Raw genomic sequence first — 16,592 nt, forward strand, 5'->3', positions numbered from 1 at the left:
TTTTGTAAGGAGTTGATTGGGATCCAGAAGTCCTGATTGATGTTTGTCAGATTCCGCTTCTCTTTTAGCTGGTGAAGGACTGTGGTAGGGCACATCCCCCCCCCCCCCCCCCATGCATGTGTGTGTTTGCCTGTTTTCACAAACTGCCTTCCTCCTTCTCTCCAGGTCAAGTCTGTCATCAATCTCCTGTTTGCCGCCTACACCGGAGACGTCTCGGCACTAAGGAGGTACAGTACGCACCTCTTACACACAGATGACACACACACATTGAAAGGGACTTTTTTTTTCAATCATGTTAAATTGATAATACTTGAGTAGTTATACCTCTGTTCATAATGATCCGTCTTCTATTGTATCTCTGAATTACTTTGGTCTTCTTTCTCTGCCCGTTATCTTCCATCTGACACTGCTGCCCTTTTCTGTCTGTAGGTTTGCCCTCTCCTCCATGGACATGGAGCAGAGGGACTACGACTCCAGGACGGCTCTACATGTTGCAGCAGCAGAAGGTGTGTCTCACAGCCTCCCTCTTCCTGTCACACGGGGGCAAATTGTGTAATGTCAGGGTCCTCTGGGAGGGATTGGCAGACTTAGCCCCCTCTGTTTTCGTAGGGGTTAATTTGCTGTCCCTCGGCAGCTGCGCTGGCGTGGTGTGTGACGTCTTTGCTGCAGTGTGCGTAGGAGTGTGTGTGTGTGTGTGTTTTTTTTTGTTTCTTACGCAACTCTACCATCTGCTCTCCTTTCAGGACATGCAGAGGTGGTGCGCTTCCTCTTAGAGGCGTGCAAGGTGAACCCTGTTCCCAGGGATAGGTAAGCCCACAGAAACTTGTCTGTCTGCCTTGTGTGTGTTTAGGTGTGTGTTTTTTATTTTGTGTGTGTCTGGGTGGACGAGAGACGGTATCATATACTTGAGTGATAGTAAGCGTCTACAATGTACATTCTACAATACAAGTGTACTCCCACTCCAAAATAACACTTTTGTTTGTCCCCTGTCATTTTCAGAACAACTAGTGTTCGCTCCCAGAACTATTATGCCTTTTGTAGGCCAGTCTAACCCCAGTCAGTCACGCTCGTTATCTTCCCTATAGGTGGGACAACACTCCAATGGAGGAGGCCTTGCACTTTGGCCATCACGACGTGGTCACCATCCTCCAGGACTATCAAAACAAGTACAACCCACAAGAGGCCCCCAAGAAGAAGGTCAAGGAGACGACGGAGAACAACCTGGACGGCCTGCTGTAGTGTAGCCTTGCGAGCCAGCAGGTGGCACCACGCTGCTTTTATATCATCTCTACTATACTCGACTGCTGTTTTTGTGGTGGGATACGCTTTTTGGAGTGACTTTTTTTTTTGTCGACTTTGTATGATGTCGTATTTCTGAACTGTGTGTTTGATTGAACGTGTGTTTTTTTAAATATATTTTTTTATACTCCCTTTTACCGTAAGCGTTTTGTTTTACCTTTGTCGTGCGCTTTGCTCCTTTTGCGACCGTGTTGCTTACTTTTGCTGTATCTTGTCTCTCTTCCATCACCAAGTATGTGTGGTGTGTGTTAGGGTCCCAAATCAAAGTGCACAATCTGATTTGAATCTTTGTGACAATGGTGTATAATTATAAAGTGATATTATTATACATATTCTCCTACATGTAAATTATATATTTATGTACTGTTGAAAGTTAGTTCATTTCATGATATCAAGGACCAATACTTCCTGTAGTAGATCATCTAGCAGTTTGGTCTTCTTCCTGGAGGGCCACAATGTCCAGTAATCTTTGGCCAAATCAGGCACTCTCTATGGAGTGATATGATGTTGGCACTAATGTCACTCCGTACCATTCTAGCTACAGTGCTTCTTTTAAAGCCTGGTTGGACAGTTAAATAAACGGTAGGACATGATGGGCCACCACTAGGGTAGAGGCACTATATGGTCCTGTAGCCGCCTTAGTCACATGTAAAGGATGCCAGATGTTACCATACTTCCTATGCTTCCACTAGTCCGGGTTCAGACTTGTCTTGACTTTTTATCAACCCTACTGCATAGGAACTATATGCGCTTTCATTTCAATATAATTTTTCTGTACTTTGACTTTGTTTGGGAAGAGCTCAAGACCCTCTTTAATTTGTATATATTTTGTCTGTTTTTTCTCATTTATAACAGTGGAATTGTACTTCCCTATAGCTAAATACTGTATGTAATGCGCACAACACAGGCGGTTGTCTGTTTGTAGAGAGGTCTCTAAATCAGGAACTGCCGACACAACGGGGGTATCTGCGTCCCCATGATAAAACACTAGTCTGCCATCATACAGAATACTTTCTATCAAACCAATACAACAGGACTAAAGCCTACAAGTAAACCATCTACCCACTCTTCATCGGAAGCACTTTTCTGAAAGGAGCAAACCAATTGGATATGTTTTGTGTAAAAGAGCGGGCTAACGTGTTAAATACATAAACATATGGCAGTTGATATGAATATTGTCAAAGAAAATCCTCTTAGATGTCATTTTTTATGAATAAGCGTGTGCCTGTGGCCAGGAATCAATTTCCCCACAGTAGTTAAGATCAGCTGGTGTGTAAAGGACCATATTACACAATATAAACTAGGCTTAATTCAGGATTGGAATTATAGCGTAGTCATATTCCATTTAATTCCCAAAGAGTCTAAGAGATGAATGGAAAGTCCAGAATTACTTCTTGTATTTGTATGTTATGCTTTGCTACTTGAATATGCACAGTAGCGTTGTATCCTTGACAGGTGCAACAACAGTTGGTTGATTTAGTGTGTCAGTTTTGTGCATAGCCACTCATGAGGTCCAATATGAATGTCAAATCCATCCACTTGAGGAGTGACGCACAGTATGACATGAGCGATACCAAAAACATTACCACTTGCAGTCAATTTACAACCTGTTTTCATTTTTTTATTTGATGTTAACATGAATGTTAAGACCGCATGAAGCAATACTGTACAATAGATCAAATTATAAATGAACAACAATGGTAGTATTTTTTTCCCCCATAAGACCGATGTAGCATAAAGAACAGCTTCAATGACACAATGTAGAATAACCTTACGCAACGTTCTAATCCAGATAACGAATACACAGATGGAAAATCAAGTGGATTGGAAAGCCCTGTCCTCTATGTACATAACATCTCTACCACTACTTGTTGGTCTCTGTAAGGCAACGTGGCCGGTTTTCAGCAACTCCCCAGATCTGTCTGAGACGGTGACATTGTGTATAGAAAAATGTTCAAATGAAAGCCAAAGAATGATAACGGAACACGTTGCTACAGAAACTCAACCTCCTTCACCACTCCCAGTAGTCCGGGAAACACTAGACCTGAACCCTCCAATCAATCACCTCCATAACACTGTCGTATCCGTGACATACAGGGAAAGGTCTCAAAATCAGACATTGGTTTTGCTATTGTTGATTCAGTGAAAGGTAACCTTGCCTGTGACCTGAACTTGTCAGCTGCCTAGGCTTTAGCTCAGAGGGCGAACACAATATTGTGGCTTGCAGAAGACCGGAGTTTGAACCCCTGTAGGTCATATGGACAGATGGTTCAAGTCAGGTGTCACCTGTAGTTGCAGACCCGTCTAAAGTTCCAACTAGACAGTTCTGAATGTACTGCTAAACACGGATGTCCTTTTCTGTTCATATTTTAGGGCATAGTTGATGTGCAGATGTGCGATTGCTCCTGGCAGTGGAATATATACACATATTTATTTTAATAAACAAGGTTAAATAAATCAAAGCTATTCAGGCATGTGTGAGCCCTCTTCTTTGTCCTTAAATTAAACAGTGAAGTCCAAACATTTACCATTCATTTCTATTGGGCACAAAATTATCGAACAACCAAAACAAACAGCAAATGCATACAAGTGTGAGGAGTCACAAGCTTGGAATCATTGCGTGCTCGGATTATGGGACCAAATTCTAAACTTGACTACTTAAATTCACATAAGGGAATTTGTCACATTAACTTTTGGTCCCCTAAAATTAAGGGGCTATGTGCAAAAAGAGCTGTAATTTCTAAACGGTTCCCTCTATGTATGAAAAACCCTCAAATTAAAAGCTGACAGACTACACTTTAATCTCATTGTATCATTTCAAACCCATGGTGCTGGAGTACAGAGCCAAAACAACAACAAATGTGTCAAATGTCCCAATACTTTTGACGCTATAACAGCTTAACCATTTCACACTACATACGCATTCACAAAATATTATCCTGTCACACAGAATGACATTCCTTAATAGAAACAGCTGGACTTGAAGCCCCAAAATCTCATGCATGTACATTAAATCGACAGACTACATATGTATACAGTTTTAGTTGTATTTACAAAGGAAACCCAACAAATCTCTTCAATTTAATCAACATCTTCAGATCAGTTTGGTGCAGAGGGGTAACAAGTATTCCAAGGGGCGCTGCCTGAAGAGGGCAGGTTAGTTTGGGAAAGCTTCGCACATCTGTAGGAAGAGGGACATGAGAAATACCAGAATCAAGGACAATGGGCTGCATCTCAATAGTGGTATGCTGCACTGAGTGTGTACTCTCACATTGTAAAAATGCATGAATTATCCTTACATGAACGGTTTGGAAACACATGCTCTAGCTATGATGCTAGTCCAGCTGTTTTCTGATGATTAGACATGTGTTCTGTCTGGCTTGAAACCTACCATAGTCGGCTGGTGTGGCCCTTATTGAAACCTACCACAACAATTGCATACTCTTTCTCCTTGTCTCCTTCTCAAAACCCATTGGAGGTCAGGGAGTTGGGACCTCTGGCTTTGTCATCCAATGGGTTTTGAGAAGGATTCGAGGAGAAAGTATGTAATTGAGATCTTCCCAGCGTCTCTAATATGTGTGCGGCTGGTGCTGTCTGGCTGAAACCTACCACAGTATCAATCTCAGCAGGGTTAATAATCCTGGTCAGCTCTCCGTACACTTCAGCACTCATGGGCATCATGGTGTCCTGTAGTCTGGAGTGGCTGAGGAGAAACCCAACCAGCAGAAAATATCAACTTTAGACATGAATAACTCAAATCAATAAAACTCTAATCTAGAGGTAATTTGGCATTTACTGTACCTTTGTGTTATCATTATTTATTTACACCTTAATTTGACCTTTCATTGTACTTTGGGCTAGGTGGGTGTGTGATCTAAAACCAAGAAGGTGTTTCATAACAAGAATCACACTTACAATTCAGACACAGAGATAAGCTCCCTCTTAACGTAGCCAGCATCAGACACATAGATAAGATCCCTCTTAACGTAGCCAGCATCAGGCTTACTCGCCAACTCCATTGGCTCAGCGGCTGGGAAGGTCGAAGGTTATACACGTTTAGGGATCATAAAATCAGAACCAAGACATTATCAGTGGCCAGTATTTCAAATGGGAAAAATTGTGGCACAACAAAATATGAAAAAGTATGCAGTGAACAGTGTGTAGAAATAGCTTTGACTGGAATTGGAAGTCCACATCACCATTTTGACCTTTTTAACTACTATGTTTGAGCTGCGGTCGAGTGTTAGTGACCTTCTGTGGGGCGACTGTAGTAGCGTGCGAAGGCGCTGTCTTTGGGGATCCTGGGGTAGAGGTAGACCAGAGGGTTCTCAGGGATGTTCTCGGCAGCCATCACCTTGTAGTTGTGGAGGATGTCAGGGAAAGAGATGGCGGACAGCTTCTTCTTAGTGTAGGGCTCCACCGTGTGGAAATGGACATCTGCATGTTCATAGTTATACATAAATGAACACACAGAATGTGATAAGCGAATGTGTTCGCAGTCAGATTACCTGGTAAAATACGACAAAACGGAAACCCATCTACAAGGAGAGAGACGGACACACATTCATAATGTGTAAAAGAAACGACAAAAACATGTCTGTTTGCATGGGTATGTATGTATAGGCCATCATTGTAAATAAGATTTTGTTCTTAACTGACTTGCCTACTTAAATATAGGTTAAATAAATGTTACAGTATAGCTACAAACACACACACACACACACCGTCATTGGAGTGCTCCACCCAGGTAAAGGTGACGGCTCCCTCCCGGCTGCTCTCGCTGAAACGCAGCAGGAAAGTCCCAGGCTCCTTGTCCTTCAGCAGGGCCTTCTCTCTCTCCTTACTGACAAAGCCCATGATACACCTACATCCCAGTGATTCAATGGATTATAGCACAATAAAGTCACTTTTCACAAAACCTAGGCTTCAGACCTAGGCTTCAGAAAGGCCTACTGAAGAAATGCAGATAATGTGAAAATCAAAGCTCTTACCCGTCATTCCACAAACACAGGAGGTGACTCTTGATCAGGTCCAGGATTCCATCGATCCACAGCCAGAAGGGAAAGCCCTTCTCGTTCACATTCTGCTCAGGCAAAGATGCACTTACTACACAGATCATAGTAAAACACACAGGGGTTGGCCAAAACGCCAAACTTAAAGTGCGATGCTCACCTTGCAGAACATGGTCCAGGGGATGAGCCCATTAGGATTTCCTACAGCCTCTCGACCTGTCACAGGAGCATCCTAGTATTATTGGTTCACTTTAATGGAATGACCTTAGCTTACACTTATGAGCATTACATGGACACATGTCATAAGCTGTTTACATTTACATAACACTTGACATTTTTTGTCATTTTGCAGACGCTCTTATCCAGAGCGACTTACAGTTAGCGCATTCATCTTAAGTTAGCTCGGTGGGTCACGGGAGCCGGAGCTTGGACTGGGCTGAGCGGGAGGGCCCAGAGACCAGAGGTGGCAGAACGGAGTGCTCGTATTGGGGTGTAGGGTTTGAGAATAGCCTGAAAGTAACGAGGGCAGTTCCTTTGCTGCTCCATAGGCAAGCACCATGGTCTTGTAGTGGATACGAGTTTCGACTGGAAGGTATCGGAGTGTGCGAAGTAGCGGGGTGACATTGGAGAACTTGGGAAGGTTGAAAACCAGGCAGGCTGCAGCGTTCTGGATAAGTTGCAGGGGTTTGATGGCAGGAGATGACAATTGCCTGGATTAGGTTGCGATTGAGGTGGTGGGCCAACATCCAAGCTGAGATATCTTCCAGGCACGCAGAGATGCGTGTCGCCACCTGGGTGTCAGAAGGGGGGAGGGGGGAGAAAAGTAGTAGAGTGTCATCCGCATAGCAATGATATGATGGAGCCGAGTGACTCGGTGTATAGGATAAGAGGAGAGGGCCTACAACCGAGCCGTGGGGGACACCAGTAGTGAGAGTATGTGGTGCAGACAACAGATCCTCTCCATGTCACCTGGTAGGAGCTGCCTGACAGGTAGGATGCAATCCAATAGTGTGCAGCGCCTGAGACGTCCAGCCCTGAAAGGGTGGAGAGGAGGATTGGATGGGTGTCAAAGACAGCAGATAGATCTAGGAGGATGTGAACAGAGGAGAGAGTCAGCTTTGCCAGTGCGGAGAGCCTCCGTGACAAAGAGAAGAGCAGTCTCGGTTGAGTGACCCGTCTTGAAGCCTGACTGGTTAGGGTAAAGAAGATTGTTCTGAGAGAGGTAGTGAGGGAGTTGATCAGAGACAGCACACTCAAGTGTTTGGGAAAGAAAAGAAAGGGATACAGGTCTAGAGTTTTTTTTAAAACGTCAGATGGGGTCGAGTGTTGGTTTCTTGAGGAGGGGAATGACTCGGGCCATTTTGAAGTCGGATGGGACGCAGCCAGTGGTCAGAGATGAGTTGAGGAGGGAAGTGAGGAATGTTGATGATACTTTTTTATATGGTGAATAGATCTTAAGCAACAATTGCATTGTTAGCCATTATCTAAGATTAGTTAGCTAAATCAATTGGCCACCTAAACTCACTTGCCAGACATAAATGTCAAGAAAAACTATTGGCCATCTCACCTACAGTTGAAATCAAAAGTTTACATATACCTTAGCCAAATACATTTAAACTCAGTTTTTCACAATTCCTGACATTCAATCCTAGTAAAAATTCCCTGTCTTAGGTCAGTTAGGATGTGAAATGTCATAATAATAGTAGAGAGAACTATTTATTTATTTCAGCTTTTATTTATTTCATCACATTCCCAGTGGGTCAGAAGTTTACATACACTCAATTAGTATTTGGTAGCATTGCCTTTAAATTGTTTAACTTGGATCAAACATTTCAGAATCTTGGCCCATTCCTCCTGACAGAGCTGGTGTAACTGAGTCGGGTTTGTAGGCCTACTTGCTCGCACACGCTTCTTCAGTTCTGCCCACAAATTGTCAATGGGACTAAGGTCAAGGCTTTGTGATGGCCACTCCAATACCTTGACTTTGTTGTCCTTAAGCCATTTTGCCACAACTTTGGAAGTATGCTTGGGGTCATTGTCCATTTGGAAGACCCATTTGCGACCAAGCTTGAACTTCCTGACTGATGTCTTGAGATGTTGCTTGAATATATCCAAATAATTTTCCTCCCTCATGATGCCATGTATTTTGTGAAGTGCACCAGTCCCTCCTGCAGCAAAGCACCCCCACAATATGATGCTGCCACCCCCGTGGGATGGTATTCTTTGGCTTGCAAGACTCCCCCTTTTTCCTCCAAACATAACAATGGTCATTATGGCCAAACAGTTCTATTTTTGTTTCATCAGACCAGAGGACATTTCTCCAAAAAGTATGATCTTTGTCCCCATGTGCAGTTGCAAACCGTAGTCTGGCCTTTTAATGGCGGTTTTGGAGCAGTGGCTTCTTCCTTGCTGAGTGGCCTTTCAGGTTATGTTGATATAGGATTCATTGTACTGTGGATATAGATACTTTTGTACCTGTTTCCTACAGCATCTTCACAAGGTCCTTTGCTATTGTTTTGGGATTGATTTGCACTTTTTGCACCAAAGTACGTTAATCTCTAGGAGACAGAACGCGTCTCCTTCCTGAGCGGTAAGACCGCTGGGTGGTCCCATGGTGTTTATATTTGCGTACTATTGTTTGTACAGATGAACGTGGTACCTTCAGGCGTTTGGAAATTGCTCCCAAGGATGAACCAGACTTGTGGAGGTCTACAATTTTTTTTCTGAGATCTTGGCTGATTTCTTTTGATTTTCCCATGATGTCAAGCAAAGAGGTACTGAGTTGGAAAGTAGGCCTTGAAATACATCCACAGGTACAACTCCAATTCTCAAATTATGTCAATTAGCCTATCAAAGCTTCTAAAGCCCTCGTGTCATTTTCTGGAATTTTCCAAGCTGTTTAAAGGCAGTCAACTTAGTGTATGTAAACTTCTAGAATTGTGATACAGTGAATTATATGTGAAATAATCTGTCTGTAAACAATTGTTGCAAAAATGACTTGTGTCTTGCACAAATTAGATGTCCTAACCAACTTGCCAAAACTATAGTTTGTTAACAAGAAATTTGTGGAGTGGTTGAAAAACAAGTTTTAATGACTCCAACCTAAGTGTATGTGAACTAGTTTTAATGACTCCAACCTAAGTGTATGTAAACTTCAGACTTCAACTGTATTCATGTCTAAGCAACAAATGCGCCTTTATATCACAGACGGCTTTGCGGTGGCTGTGTCGTGGCACAAAACCACTCCTAGTCACAATACGATCTCCCTCTCCCAGACTCACCCAGGAGCTTGTCTCCCAGCATGCTCAGCTGCTCGTCGTTGAGGCCTCGCTTGGTTACGGAGGAGAACTGCCAACTCAGCACCTTCGACAACTGGCTCCAGGTGGCCTGGGACGGGCTCAGGAAGAACAGCAGATTCTGAAGGAGGAAAGAGAGGGACAGAGATGATCAGCTGAGCTGGGGTGGACAAACGCCTGCACATCCAGTAGCTCTTCAGAAATTGGCAGCCCATGGATCACATGACGGAAGAAAGCAGGAAAGGAAATATTTTGTGAGGTGAGAGGAGATGAGTACCTTGGACTCACTGGTCAGCATGTTGTACCACATGACAGAGGCCCAGGCGCTGGGCAGCTGGCTAATGTTGGAGATGACCACAATGGGCAGGGACATCGTCTGGACACACATACGCATTCACGCACACACACACACACACAGTCAGAAGGGAAAAGGGACATCAGTAGACAATAAGGTACCTTGGTACGTACTATTTATAAATATTGCTACCATGACTGTATACCATGTTTAGTAAAAGCTCCACAAAGTAGACTGTTGTTCTCACCTCCAGGTTGACCTGGAGTCCTGGCTGAGTGAGTTGTGTCTCAAAGCTGATGGAATGGAGCTCCTCTGTCACTATGAGAGGACCCTGAGTGGACACACACACGCAGGCTTTCTTTTGACAACGATGATAAGCTATTAAAGACTGTAGCTTAGCTTAGATTCAGCATTACCACACGTATAATGATTCAAATGAAAATAATTGTTATATTTCCTTACGTCGTTTGTTCTGTTGCCTGTAGCCTTTTGCTCCTTTAGTTGCTGGGGAAGAAAATAATTGTAGTTGAGATGCCACCTGCAGCACACAAATATCGATATGACATTTACAGTATACAGTACACTGAGTCTAGAAAACATTATGAACACCTGCTCTTTCCATTACATCGACTGACCTGGTGAATCCAGGTGAAAGCGATGATCTCTTATTGATGTCACTTGTTAAATAAACTTCAATCAGTGTAGATGAAGGGAAGGAGACGGGTTAAATAAGGATTTTTAAGCCTTGAGACAATTGAGCCATGGATTGTGTGTATGTGCCATTCAGAGGGTAAATGGAGGGTGAATGGGCAAGACAAAAGTGTTAAGTGCCTTTGAACGGGATATGGTAGTAGGCGCCAGGCGCACCGGTTTGTGTCAAGAACTGCAACGCTGCTGGATATTTCACGCTCAACATTTTCTCGTGTGTATCTTGAATGGTCCACCGCCCGAAGGACATCCAGCCAACTTGACACAACTGTGGGAAGCATTGGAGTCAACATGGGCCAGCCTCCCTGTGGAACGCTTTCGACACCCTGTATAGTCCATACCCAGACAAATTGAGTCTGTTCTGAGGGCAAACGCAATATTAAAAAAGGTGTTCTTAATGTTTTGTAGACTCAGTGTATATTGCTGTGACCAGTGGTCGGTACAGTATTAGGGGACTCCAAACCGAGTCGCCTGACCCCAAGGCAAGAACGCTTACCACAACCCACTCTCTTAGGGGAGTTTGTAACAGACTAACGACCACTACAATTTGGCCAGACACATTTTTTCCGTCAGAGCGTCTGGATTATGGAGCACCCTGCCAACCAGTGTGAGTGCAGTACCTTTGAACGCTCCAAGGCAAACCTGAACAAGTGGCTAAAGGCAAACCAGTCATGTGAACATTAAGACATTCTGACTCTTAAGATGCCCGCTACTGTAGGACCAAGGGACATTTAAACTGTTATGTAATATTATAATTATATTGTTTATTGTTGCATATTTAGATTATTAATATATACAGTGTGTACAGTGCCTTGCGAAAGTATTCGGCCCCCTTGAACTTTGCGACCTTTTGCCACATTTCAGGCTTCAAACATAAAGATATAAAACTGTATTTTTTTGTGAAGAATCAACAACAAGTGGGACACAATCATGAAGTGGAACGACATTTATTAGATATTTCAAACTTTTTTAACAAATCAAAAACTGAAAAATTGGGCGTGCAAAATTATTCAGCCCCTTTACTTTCAGTGCAGCAAACTCTCTCCAGAAGTTCAGTGAGGATCTCTGAATGATCCAATGTTGACCTAAATGACTAATGATGATAAATACAATCCACCTGTGTGTAATCAAGTCTCCGTATAAATGCACCTGCACTGTGATAGTCTCAGAGGTCTGTTAAAAGCGCAGAGAGCATCATGAAGAACAAGGAACACACCAGGCAGGTCCGAGATACTGTTGTGAAGAAGTTTAAAGCCGGATTTGGATACAAAAAGATTTCCCAAGCTTTAAACATCCCAAGGAGCACTGTGCAAGCGATAATATTGAAATGGAAGGAATATCAGACCACTGCAAATCTACCAAGACCTGTCCATCCCTCTAAACTTTCAGCTCATACAAGGAGAAGACTGATCAGAGATGCAGCCAAGAGGCCCATGATCACTCTGGATGAACTGCAGAGATCTACAGCTGAGGTGGGAGACTCTGTCCATAGGACAACAATCAGTCGTATATTGCACAAATCTGGCCTTTATGGAAGAGTGGCAAGAAGAAAGCCATTTCTTAAAGATATCCATAAAAAGTGTCGGTTAAAGTTTGCCACAAGCCACACCAAACATGTGTAAGAAGGTGCTCTGGTCAGATTAAACCAAAATTGAACTTTTTGGCAACAATGCAAAACGTTATGTTTGGCGTAAAAGCAACACAGCTGAACACACCATCCCCACTGTCAAACATGGTGGTGGCAGCATCATGGTTTGGGCCTGCTTTTCTTCAGCAGGGACAGGGAAGATGGTTAAAATTGATGGGAAGATGGATGGAGCCAAATACAGAACCATTCTGGAAGAAAACCTGATGGAGTCTGCAAAAGACCTGAGACTGGGACGGAGATTTGTCTTCCAACAAGACAATGATCCAAAACATAAAGCAAAATCTACAATGGAATGGTTCAAAAATAAACATATCCAGGTGTTAGAATGGCCAAGTCAAAGTCCAGACCTGAATCCAATCGAGAATCTGTGGAAAGAACTGAAAACTGCTGTTCACAAATGCTCTCCATCCAACCTCACTGAGCTCGAGCTGTTTTGCAAGGAGGAATGGGAAAAAATTTCAGTCTCTCGATGTGCAAAACTGACAGACATACCCCAAGCGACTTACAGCTGTAATCGCAGCAAAAGGTGGCGCTACAAAGTATTAACTTAAGGGGGCTGAATAATTTTGCACGCCCAATTTTTCAGTTTTTGATTTGTTAAAAAAGTTAGAAATATCCAATAAATGTCGTTCCACTTCATGATTATGTCCCACTTGTTGTTGATTCTTCACAAAAAAATACAGTTTTATATCTTTATGTTTGAAGCCTGAAATGTGGCAAAAGGTCGCAAAGTTCAAGGGGGCCGAATACTTTCGCAAGGCACTGTATATAACAGTGTGTTATATTGTAGCATTGTAATGACATGTTGATGTTGATTGTTTCCTGCCCAGGGAATACAGATGAAAACAAGCCATCTAGCTATATCTGGTGCAATGGCATGTTGTACATGGTCCCTGACAAATAAATACAATTATTAAATACAGGATATGACACAACGACGTTGCATCAATTCATACCAGGTGTCTGAATTCTGCTGCCAAGCTTCCATTGGACTCCTCCATGTTCATAACTTTAGTATTAGTTCCAAAGATGTTGAATTTCCGGAACCTGGACAATGACATCAATTTAGAGGAAATGTAATCACGTCGAGGCTTTTTCAGGTATAGGTTGTAAAACGAAGAGCAAATTCATTCCTACCCTCTCACTGCATTCCTCTCAGTCACGTCCCTAAAGAAAGACAACCCACATCAGTGACTCAAGCTTTGACCCTTGTCATTGATAAAAATCGAACTCATTACTTCCGAACGTGCGGTGTCATCTTAATACCTTCGAGGTAAAAGGTTACAGAATCAAGAATACTCTCAGGGCAGGTCACTTCTAGAACACATTCACTTACTTGTCAAACAGAGCTTTGACTTTGAACTGGTAGTTCAACTCCTGAAGCTTCACCAGCAGTCTGGGGATAACATTGACACACGATTGTTCAAATAAGGTTGTTCAGGTTTGCAGGCTTTTGCTCCAACCCTGCTATTGAATTGAATGTATTTTGACATATACAACAAAATGCACAATGTGGACCCAGAGGATATCACTTGAATGTATTAATTAAAAACACTGGGTTTCCAAAGTGGTCTTTGATGGTAAAAATAACACATATTATGATTAAAAGACGAGACAAAATGACAAAACAGCCATAAATCCTAAATCCTAAAAATTGTCACTATTCACTGTGCTTCTCCCCTCCCCCCAAAAATCTACCATATTAATTTCACATTAAAACAATCTATTAATTGCACATCATATAATGATCCTTCAAATAAATACAACTGGCCAGCAGTAGGGGGTACAAGGGGCAGTGGAGTGGTTTCCCTTAGTAGACAACCTTGTCCAAAAGAAGAAAAAAAAAGGGAGAAAAAAAAAAGAAAGAAAAAAACTTGGTCTGCTTTTTAAAAGCTACTATTTTTACTTTTTATTTGCTAGGTCTCCAAGGGAAGGCTATTCCATAGACAAATGCCTGTATGGACAAATGCCTGCTCCTCGCAGTACTGTTTACTATTGGATTTTACAAGACATAACACTTGCTCTGGTATTGTGACTGTGTTTGTTATAGACCATATCAATGTGGTTTTTCCATGTAACCTGGGGCATGATCATTTAAGATGTCAAACGCATGATTAAGTTGGTCCACTCTGGAGTCCAAAGGCAACAAGCCCACCTCCCGGAACTCTTGTGGGTCCTAGAGGGGACATTCAGCATACCTGATAACATATAACCCAGCGGATTCTACTAACTAATCAATACAGTATTGCACATTGAGTTTGGAGTGTGTGTGTCACTGGTGCCCCCACCTGATTTTGACAGTGAACTGCACCCCAGTCTTCAGCACCAGAGGTCTTTGGGGGTGAGTGGGCATACAGGGCTGTCTCTCCACCACGATAGAACTGAAAGACAGACACCACAGAAACATACTCTCAATCCTCTGATAGTCACACTCCTATGGCACTCCACTAAAGCCTAGTCTAGACATTAACTCTGGGAGCTAACTCTAGTCTTCTGGGATGTAATTGGGAACCAAACAGGGAGAACCCTACCTCAATTTGTCCAGCAGAAACTCTAGTTTTTACAGCAAAACGTTTTCCGTTTGTAAGGGTTTGGACTAATGATCACACCCCAAATCTCAGGCAAGGTTACCTTTCATGCGAGCGTAGTTCCACTGAACCAACTCTGCTACATAATAATGATAGATAATAATGCCACTTAGCGGATGCTTTTGTCCAAAGAAACTTACTAAACATGTGTATTAGGGTTTAATATTTTCCCGAAAAACTACACATTTGTATTCCTGAGAAAATTGCATCCATCCCGGTAATATTCCCGTTCAAACCGGAAAAGCTATTTAAAATCATATAATTCCAGTGATTATTTTTTATTTATAAATATGGACAGGAATTTCATGGTTTCTTGTTTTGTATTAGTCACAATTGAATCAACTCAAAGTTCTGTCAAAAAGTCACCACACAACACAATTTGTTCATTTAACCTAGTTTAAATCTAGGCCTAAAATGTTGGTGTATTGGGGTTGCGCCGCAGAGGATTATGGGGATTGTATGTGTTGAGACCGAGCATGTTCTAGATAAATGGTTGATCTGACTCCGGTCTTCCATCTTAAAAATTACTGAATTGTTATAAAGACGTGGTTATGAAACCCACAAGACATAAAAGATTGGCGACGTGTAAGTCTGAACCTACGGGAACTATTCTGTCTGGAAGTCATTTTTTACATGTTTAAAAATGTTATTTCCCATGCTGCACAGTGTATTGCTAACCGAGGCAAGTGCATAGTCGAGATAGCATTGTCATGGGATGTCAGAAAAGGATTTGAGACTGACGTTGGAGTGGGAAAACAACATGATAAAAGGGAGGAATATACAGTGAGTAAAGGAAAGGACATTTATTCAACTGTGAAGACAAACAGAATAAATGAGCCTGATAGCAGATAACTATAGACTTCCAGTCATTGTGCTAACGCTAGTCATTGTGCTAACGCTAACGCTAGTTAGCACTAGCTCGCAAAACTACCTCCAACTTCCTTCATACTGGACATAGAGACATAAAAATGGTATCCACAAGTTAATCTAACTCTGGGGAAGTAGATAAAGGGCCTTATTGCCACAATCCTGAGGTATCCCTTTAAAAATAATGGTGGAATCAGGATATATGGGAGACTTCAAAGTCACAGTTAACCTGGTGTTGTCTGCTGAGCAGTATCCGCTACCACACATTGACAACCTTTTTGCGGGTTTAGCTGGAAGTCAAAAGTTCAGCACAAGTAGACTTCGCAGAAGTCGATTTTAAGACGCACGTGGATGAAAAGTCAAAAGGAACTACTGATCGTCGTGACACATAAGGGGGTTTTCAGGTACTGTCATCAACCGTTTGGAATCACAAGTGTGCCAGTACTGTTCCAGAGGGAGATGGACCAGATCTTGAGCGGATTGCCAGGAGTACAATACTACCTGGATGACATCCTCGATACTGGGAAAGACGAAGAGGACTACCTCCGAACTTGGATGTGACCTTGCAGAGATTGAAGGACTACAGGCTGTGAGTTCGTACGGTCAAATGTGCATTCTTCCAATCATCAGTTGAATACGTTGGACAGGTCATCAACGCCAGAGGCCTTCACAAGGATCCATCCAAGGTCAAGGTTATTTTGGACACCCCAGTTCCTAAGAATGTGAGCCAACTAATGCTTTTTTTCCTGGGGTTACCGAATTTCTACGGATGCTTTATCCCAAGCTTAGCAACAAAGCTGAAACTGCTGCATCAGTTGTTTTGTCAGGACAAAACATGGAAATGGAGAGAACAATGTGAGGAAGCATTCATGAAAACAC

At 42.6% G+C, this 16,592-nt stretch overlaps 2 protein-coding genes across 10 annotated transcripts in view; one reads left to right on the forward strand and one right to left on the reverse strand.

Moving 5' to 3' along the window:
- glsb (glutaminase b) overlaps positions 1–2,121 on the forward strand; it is a 59,173-nt gene extending 57,052 nt beyond the window's left edge. For 3 of the 4 annotated variants that reach the window (XM_021596983.2, XM_021596984.2, XM_021596985.2), the window contains exons 15-18: positions 166–227; positions 430–506; positions 744–807; positions 1,086–1,428. In XM_021596983.2, the coding sequence (XP_021452658.2) occupies positions 166–227; positions 430–506; positions 744–807; positions 1,086–1,239 (357 nt within the window). In that variant the 3' untranslated portion in view covers positions 1,240–1,428. Of the gene's footprint in view, positions 1–165; positions 228–429; positions 507–743; positions 808–1,085 lie in introns of all 4 variants that reach the window. The other variant, XM_021596982.2, reaches the window with a different exon arrangement.
- Positions 2,122–2,904: 783 nt separating this feature from the next.
- LOC110520020 (signal transducer and activator of transcription 1-alpha/beta) overlaps positions 2,905–16,592 on the reverse strand; it is a 32,574-nt gene continuing 18,886 nt past the window's right edge. For 3 of the 6 annotated variants that reach the window (XM_021596979.2, XM_036974227.1, XM_021596981.2), the window contains 16 exons: positions 14,547–14,639; positions 13,595–13,654; positions 13,396–13,425; positions 13,215–13,305; positions 10,365–10,406; positions 10,150–10,233; positions 9,885–9,983; positions 9,593–9,728; positions 6,472–6,527; positions 6,291–6,382; positions 6,024–6,163; positions 5,808–5,837; positions 5,551–5,736; positions 5,215–5,329; positions 4,909–5,002; positions 2,905–4,480 (listed from right to left, as the gene is read on the reverse strand). In XM_021596979.2, coding sequence (XP_021452654.1) covers positions 4,457–4,480; positions 4,909–5,002; positions 5,215–5,329; positions 5,551–5,736; positions 5,808–5,837; positions 6,024–6,163; positions 6,291–6,382; positions 6,472–6,527; positions 9,593–9,728; positions 9,885–9,983; positions 10,150–10,233; positions 10,365–10,406; positions 13,215–13,305; positions 13,396–13,425; positions 13,595–13,654; positions 14,547–14,639 — 1,372 coding nt within the window. In that variant the 3' untranslated portion in view covers positions 2,905–4,456. Of the gene's footprint in view, positions 4,481–4,908; positions 5,003–5,214; positions 5,330–5,550; positions 5,737–5,807; positions 5,838–6,023; positions 6,164–6,290; positions 6,383–6,471; positions 6,528–6,687; positions 7,103–9,592; positions 9,729–9,884; positions 9,984–10,149; positions 10,234–10,364; positions 10,407–13,214; positions 13,306–13,395; positions 13,426–13,594; positions 13,655–14,546; positions 14,640–16,592 lie in introns of those variants that run through there. The other 3 variants (XM_021596980.2, XM_036974228.1, XR_005046182.1) reach the window with 2 other exon arrangements.

The sequence above is a fragment of the Oncorhynchus mykiss genome, chromosome 3 (genome assembly GCF_013265735.2).
Source record: "Oncorhynchus mykiss isolate Arlee chromosome 3, USDA_OmykA_1.1, whole genome shotgun sequence".
Lineage (NCBI taxonomy): Eukaryota > Metazoa > Chordata > Actinopteri > Salmoniformes > Salmonidae > Oncorhynchus > Oncorhynchus mykiss.